Genomic DNA, 8,133 nt, shown 5'->3' on the forward strand with positions numbered 1-8,133 from the left:
GACACATCAACGTTTGTTGGAGTTTAAAATTATTTGCAGATTAGTTTCCCTTGCAGAGGTGAAGGAAATAGAGATGAGAATATTCATATCTTATTTTATTTCATTTGCTTTTTAGTACCAAAAAGAGGCAGGCCTTTCAAGTGGTTGACTCCTCCCTGTATACATTACAAGCTAAGAAAGATAAGAGATTTCTGTGATCTGCTGTAGAAAAGCAAGGCATTATGGTATTTGTGAATCCCTGAAATAAGAGAAAGCATAAGAGATAAATTGATTTAGGAAAAACTTAGGTCTCTGTAATGGTAGTAAATGATAGTATCTCTTCTGTTGCTTTGGCATTATTCTGTTTTCTTCTGTTTTATTCAGTAATTTTGAGGAGGATTTACCATTTCCCTCAATCTCAGGCTACTGCCTTAGTAAATAGCACAAAATCAAACTTAAACAGCCATCATTTAGCTAAAATATTTGACAGATATAAACTTTTTAAAAAATTCTCTTTGCAGAGAGTTAATGGAAGAGTAGGTAGCCCTTTGAAAACGATTTTACTTAGTCATTTTCAATCTCAGAGGAAGACTGCTTCTATTTAACATGGGGAGAAATATTCTGGCCTGAATCTAGTCTGTTTTTTAGTTTTTAGAAGAAAACTACCAAGTATATATGTGGAGTTATAGATTTCAAATGATAAATCTCTAGTTTCATAATATTTCTAAGCTCCCTCCCTTTTTTTAATTTTTGGTATTAGGGATGGATTGATAACTTTAATGGACCAAGTGGTCTCTTTATTGCGGTAAGTAAGCCTTTTGTTTTATTGAATATTCTGTACTTTTTTTCTGTTTTCTGTGTATCTGTATATTGTGTATATGTGCTTTGGCTTATATATCTTAAGGTGTTGTTTTTAATTTCAACAAAGGCAGGGAAAGGAATTCTTCGAACAATGCGTGCCTCCAACAATGCCCTTGCAGATCTTGTTCCTGTAGATGTAGTTGTCAACATGAGTCTTGCGGCAGCCTGGTATTCCGGAGTTAATAGGTATATGAGATGACAGTGTCACTTGTTAAATATATGGTAACTGAGATGGGAATACTAATGTTAAATAATCCCTCATAACTGATATGTATCAGTTTTATTAACCTATACCAATATTATATAGGCATTATCACTTTAAACTGCAAGAGTTGGTTTAAATAGGCGATGAAGTGGTTCCATCAGCAATTAGTAAGAATTAACATAAATACTTGTGTACTGCCCACAGGATGGACAAGGTCATTAGAAATTAAAAAAAAAACAAAACACAAAACATGATTTTTTAAAAAATCCAAACTAGAACTTGGTATAAACTTGTCATATATAAAGAGCTAAAATTCGCAGAGAATGGCTTACATATATCAAACATGCACACTAGAACACTTTAATCAACTCATGGGCCTCCTTTTAAAAGGGAGTAGTAGCATTTACAGGTAACACGTAAGCCTAAACACCTAAGCTTCTCAATAACTTTTTTCCTAAATAATAAACTGCCCTTATTTTTGAAGTCAGTATTTTTTATCTTTAAAAGGAGGGATATGATTATATGAATATATTGTTTCTGGTGAAAGGGAACTCAATTCATAATTGTTTCAGCTAGAGCCTATGAAAATAGGAAGGAGATAGGAAGAGCTGAGGTTGTTTGTTGTTCTTTTTCCTTGCATGAAAAACAGATACTCCTGCTAATACAAAGAAGAAAATATGAAGTCTATATTATTTTTTATGAATAATTTTTTGGTAGAATAGGGAAAAAGGGTAGTGTAAATAGTCGTTCAGACACAAAAATTAATCCTTTAAAGGTAATATTTTAAATATTCACTGTAGAAGAGGTACCCATCATCCTCATTTCTTCCTACTTAAGTATCATGTAAGATTTAGATTGGTTAAGTTTAGCCTCTTTTTATGTTTCATTGCTTTGATCTTTGTCTTTGCAGGCCAAGAAACATCATGGTGTATAATTGTACAACAGGCAGCACTAATCCTTTCCACTGGGGTGAAGTTGGTATGATTTTACCTGTGTTTTTGAATGTTAGAATAAATTTTAAAGAACTTAAAATGTTCACTGAGTTTTTACGTAAGAATAACCCATGAGGCATTAAAGCCACCAGTTACCAATTTATTCTTATTTTAATTGCCATGTTAGAATATCTACTAGTACTGCCTTTTGGTCCTTAATAATGTTTCATAAATTTTAAAATATCCTGCTGTATATTCCTTCCTCATCCCACCCTTGTCTGACCCTTACTATTTCTCTGCTGCCATCTGCAGCAACGCCTATAGATACTCGTGGTATGGAAATAATGCTATTTTCCTCCCTTGTGGGTACTCTCAATCCTGATGTTCCCTGTTCACAGGCAGTATCACTTCCAACTACAAGAGTTGGTATATTGTAGGAGATAGCTAGTTGTCCTAAGAGTAATAATTGAAGGAATTAGCAAGTAGAATACGTGTTGCCAGAATATTTTCTATTACATTTATTAATCTGTTTAAGTTCACAGATTCACAGCAGGTAGTGTATATGCTATGTTACTTGTTTTAGAATAGGAATAGTATAACTTAAAGGCCTACTTAAATTGAATCATTTTTAAGTTGTTGGTTTATGTTTTCAAATTTAAGGTGAAATGTATTTACAGTGTTGATTTAGTACTAGGTCTTATTTTACCTCTAATTGAACAATTTTTGTTACCCTTGAGGAGTGATTTGATTTTAAAGTAGATCTTTGTCTTTCATCCTAGGGTTTTTTATGGCATTTTTATTTCAATTGAAAGATTGACTGTTAGAGCATATAAGAAAAAGAAAATCTAGGATGCTTTTAATTTTATGATAATTTGTATTCTTTTAAGAATTTTAAAACACTTTAATGAGTTAGGTTTTTTGTAGTCTTTCATTGTGTTATGAAGTTTAGCAAAAATCAAGTTGAACTTTATTTTAGTGAATATTCCAGTATACATTTCCATTGAAGTATTAACATACATGATAATAGATTTGATTATTTTGATATTGCATAACCTAAATAAATTACAACAGATGTTAATTTGGGGTTGTTTTAAGCTTGTTGATATATATTAATTTGAGCAACTTAATTATTCACAAGCGAAGGATGATGGTTTCCCTTTTCTTTTTTAAGTAAGTACAGTAATAAGAATTTGGAAAGAGGAACAGAAAGAAAGAAGCTATCATGAGAGGTGAAATATAGAAACTGACATTGTAAACTGATGTAGGTAAAACATTAAAAGGATTTTTAAGAGTGAATTTTAGCAAAAATTCATTCATCTAATTAAAATTCATAAATAGTGGCAGTTCTAAAACCATTTGAGTTCAGCAGTCTAATACCCATATTCTCTTAGCTACTATAGAAAATAGAAAAGTTTGTTTTTTAAATGAGCAAACTCTTACATCTTTGGTAAAATATTTTGCTTTGTAAAAACATGTGTTTTTGTTTTTTTTTTTTCAAAACTTCATTACATGGTTATTATCAAAGCTGTTACACAACTTTTCTTCCTCAGAATACCATGTAATTTCCACTTTCAAGAGGAATCCTCTCGAACAGGCCTTCAGACGGCCCAATGTAAATCTAACCTCCAATCACCTTTTATATCATTACTGGATTGCTGTAAGCCATAAGGCCCCAGCATTCCTGTATGATATCTACCTCAGGATGACTGGAAGAAGCCCAAGGTAATGGTGACTAGCTCTGTCTTATCTGTTCCTCTGACTGTTAAGCAACCCATGCTTATGCTAAAATGCATATTAACTCTGTATTTGTTTATGCTTGTGATAAGGCTTAATGGCCTTTTGTGAATGAGAAGAGTCTTGAATTTAAGAATTTGTCAGAAAAGTGAAGGTAGTATTATAATTCATTCTGTTCTAAAGTTTGGATGATAAATTATTGTCATGTGCTGAATTCTAGGTTTAACTTCAGGTATTTTTTCTGAATAACAAATAACATTCAAAATGCTTTGACGCTTATTTTTCCTACAGGATATTATCTAAATCATTCCTTCAAGATGAATCCTTTAAACCAAGTATTCAGGCGCCCCAATATTAAGTTGTATTCCAACAACTTATTGCTTCATTATTGGAAGGGTGTCAGACATACAGTACCTGCATTATTGCTCGATCTTGCACTCAGGTTGACAGGTCAGAAACCGTGGTAAGAAGAATAGCAGTAAATACACTATGTATTGGTAAGGTGGTGGAAGCTTGCTGGAGAGACAAAAAGTCGCTAGCATGAGCTTTACCTTTAGAATTACTAACCTGATTAATCACAATCACAGTCAGGATGCTAGGACATTTCTTAGAAATTAAGCATATTTGGGGAGACTAACTGTGGATCTCATCTTATTGGGCCATTGATCCTCCAGAATCCCATAATATAGGAAATGTCCAGCGTCAAGGTTGTCATTGTTATTATAAGCTGAAATTGAGCCCTTCTCTCCCCGTTAAAAACTTGGAGGTGAGTTTTATAGGGGATTAAGGGTTAAATGTTTTGCTTTAAGTGGATTGTGCAGTTTTATATGAAAAAACCTAGGATGCTTCTAGAAAATTAACTGCTTGAGCTATCTCAGCTTCCTATTCAGCTTATAATATGGTAATTACCGTTTTTGACTAATTTTTAAGGTTGAGAATTTAAAACAAAAGTTAACAAATGGAAAACTTTCTATTATAGTTGTTATGGCCTTTCTTTCTTTTCTTTTTTATTGAAACCCCACAAACTTAAATAAAGTAATCCTACTGTCTTTACCACAATTATAGTGAAGTATACTATAAAAATTTTTTTTTTTTTAACTACATTGGCATTATAGTGGAGCCTTTGATTAGAGAGTTCAGGATTTGAGTATTTATATATAAAGAAGATGCTGATTCCAGAACTTTCATCAACTGCTCAAAAAAATAAAAGTGAGGTATCTTCCAGTTATAGTGTATCAGGATCTGAGTTACATGTAGGGAATTTTCTGTGGATTCAGTTGTCCATTATGTTTCTAACCCTGTATATTAAATATTGAAATACAAGAGGGGTGTTGAATTGAACAACTTTAGAGTAGGTAAAGAAATACTCAGTGGAAAGAAGATCCAAAATACATTAAAACTATCTTCAAGTCTTCCTAGAATGATCTGCAAAGTACAGTATTTGTCATTGGCAACATTCTTTCGTGGCTAAAAAGCAGATGTAAATTTATGAGTGATGGCAGTGATGCTGTCTTGATATTAATAAAGTTGTTGCAAATTAGAGCAGAACAATCAAAACTAGGTCAAAAAAGTAAAATAAGTTAAATATATCACAGTGCTTTACACAGAAAATGGGGCTTAGTAAACTTAAAAAATGAATGAAAAGCCAAAGTTTATTAAATAATTTATAGTAGATGTTGCTACATAACAAATCATCTCAAACTTAGTGGCTTAAAACAGCAGTAGTCATTTTATTTCTTTCAGGATCTGGAATTCAGGAAGGAATCCACTGGGCAACTTTGTCTTAGAGGTCTTTCATGTGATTGTGGTCAGATGGAGCTGAAAGGGGGGCGTGCAGTGGAACAGCTGGTATCACTGTCTCTTCATACTGTGTCAGGATCTCTTCATAGAGTCTCTTTGCAAGGACCAGTGGTAGCCTTAGGGGAATTGGACTACTTACATGGCAACTGAAGGCTTCAAGGAAAAGTGCTTCAGCAGGCAAGGTGGAAGCTATGTGCATTTTCTGACCTACCTAAGGAAATCATGCAGCACTACTTCCACCTCATTCTTTTAGCCACAGGCGAGTCACAGATCCTCCAAGATTGAAGAAGAAGGGATATAGAGAATAGTCAAGATCATCTTGTAAATGAACGGGTGAGATGAAAGGTATTGCTGCAGCCATTTTTGGAAAGTGCAGTCTGCTATAGTCAGGCCTCTGGTGCAAACAATTCATATTCCTCCTACATGGAAAATACTCTTGCCTTTTCCCCCCAAAACCTCTCTGACATCAGCTTGAAGCCAGTGTGGTCAGCGAAATCTGGTAAATTGTGGATGAAGCTCTTTAGGAGTGTTTTTTCAGGTATAGTTCCTCAAGTGTTAATCTGAAAACCTGTGAACTAAAGTGACAGGTTACCTGCTGCCCGTCCACCCAACATATAATAATGAGACAAGCACAGGAAATACTTTAGACAGTCTTGTTCCAAAGAGAGAAAAAGAGAGGCACGCAGCAATTACTGGTCCATAACAGTTCTGCATTCCAGCAGGGTCCCGTTTGATGGTTTCTTAGTTAGGGCTCATTCCCACTCCCTGGTTGTTTTCTGAGGCTTTTGGCTCTCCCCTCTGAGTCATCCTTCTTTTCCTATAAAAAAATGGCCTGTGTTTGCAACTGAATAGCCTTCGTACCCTACTTCCTGCCTGTAAAAACTTGGGAATCTTCAGGGCAGGGATTGGCAAACTTTCTGTAAAGGGCCATATAATAAATATTTTAGCCTTTGTGAGCCATGGATTCTGTTGTAACTACTTAACTCTACTGTTAAGTGTAGCTTCCACCTTGTAACTACTCAATTCTGCAGCCTTAGGCAATATGTAAATGAATAAGCATGACTGTGTTCCAATCAGACTTTATTTACAAAAACAGGTGGATTTGGCCCCTAAGCTCTGGTTTGCTGGCCCTTGATCCAGAGGCCTCTTTTCATTTGGTACTGTCTCTGTCCTTTTAAGTGTAAACTCATAGGATTCCTTTTAAAACTGTGTGGGTTTCCCATGTATCTATTTTAAAACAATCCACTCCATTAGACCAAAGCCCACATATCTTTTTGAGACATACCCTTCTCTATCTTGGGTTCCTTATGAGGTTGCTGTGGGATAACACCCTTGGATCTTAGATCCTTAGACTCTTACATCCTGCCTCTTAAACAATAGAGCTTATGTAAGACATGTCTTTAACATCTAGAGTGAAACTTTTGTTTGTCTGAAAGATTCTATGAAGTATACTACCTTAAATCTTTCTGCGGTCCTAACAAAGAATCTTATATTTACATTCTGGATTTGATCTATCCCCAGAAGATGTTTCTTAAAGAATTCCTGGCTGGAAATTTACATTCCTTCCAAATTGCACCCAAACAGATAGTTCATTGTTTAAGATCATCTTTTCCTCTTTGAGGAAATCTTAGCTAGATCATCGAGTTTATTAGATACATATTCCATGTGACCACAGGTGACAGTTTTGTTCTTTTAACTTCCAACATTATTTTCCTCACTTACCTTGAAACTCTCACCAACAGTTTCCTTAGAGCCCTTTTATTTTTTCCACTAACACTCTTGGTCCTTCCAGGTTTTAGCAGTGGTTTCAAGGGCCTTCCAGTTTCTGTCTGCCCCCTAATCCTAAAGTCAGTACTGCATGTTTAGATTTTTATTATAGCAGAGTCCCTCACTCCCAGTACTGATATCTGTTCCTATTACTTGTGCTGCATAACAAATCTTTCAGTTCCCATTGTTTGTGCTGCATAGCAAATCTTTCAAATTTATTATCTTCCTTTTTTTAAAAAATTGAGATCTAATTGACATCAAACTTAGTATCTTAAAACAGTAATCAGTTCATTTACTGCTCATGATTTCTGTGGGTCAGAAATTCTAGAAGCCTTCGATGGGGTGGTTTTTTCTCAGGATCTTTCAAGTGGTTACAGTCATAGGGGCTGGAGCAGGTACACTGTAGGAATGGTAGAGAGAAAGGGTACAGAGCAGCTGGGTGGCCAGGCATCTTTCTCTCTTCATATAGTCTCAGAGCCTCTCATTGTGGTCTCTACACGTGGACTAATTTGGGCCTCCTCACAGCCTGGCAGCCTCAGGGGGAGTTGGACAGCATACATGACCTCTGAAGGCTTCAAGGGTGAGTATTCCAGTGAGCAAGGCAGAAAGCTACGTCACTTTTTCTCACCTCCCCACGAAAGTCACACAGTGTCACTTCCACCTCATTCTTTTTGTATAAGTTACCTTCACCTCTTAATGGGGCGATAATTAAGGTGATATTATAGGTGAACATGTAAGATGGGAGATAATATTTGCAGCCACCTTTGGAAATTAAAATTTGCTACAAATAGGAAACATCAAATAAAGAATCTTCTTACCTGAGGTTTGTCCTGTACAAGGCTTCCTAAGTATCAA

The 8,133-nt window shown here is 35.2% G+C and overlaps 1 protein-coding gene across 2 annotated transcripts in view; it reads left to right on the forward strand.

Moving 5' to 3' along the window:
• FAR1 (fatty acyl-CoA reductase 1) overlaps positions 1-8,133 on the forward strand; it is a 73,043-nt gene that overhangs the window by 53,525 nt on the left and 11,385 nt on the right. For both annotated transcript variants that reach the window (XM_007471425.1, XM_007471424.1), the window contains exons 6-9: positions 740-784; positions 908-1,026; positions 1,956-2,023; positions 3,528-3,699. In XM_007471425.1, coding sequence (XP_007471487.1) covers positions 740-784; positions 908-1,026; positions 1,956-2,023; positions 3,528-3,699 — 404 coding nt within the window. The remainder of the gene's footprint in view (positions 1-739; positions 785-907; positions 1,027-1,955; positions 2,024-3,527; positions 3,700-8,133) is intronic.

Source organism: Lipotes vexillifer, unplaced genomic scaffold (genome assembly GCF_000442215.2).
Source record: "Lipotes vexillifer unplaced genomic scaffold, Lipotes_vexillifer_v1.1 scaffold6, whole genome shotgun sequence".
Lineage (NCBI taxonomy): Eukaryota > Metazoa > Chordata > Mammalia > Artiodactyla > Lipotidae > Lipotes > Lipotes vexillifer.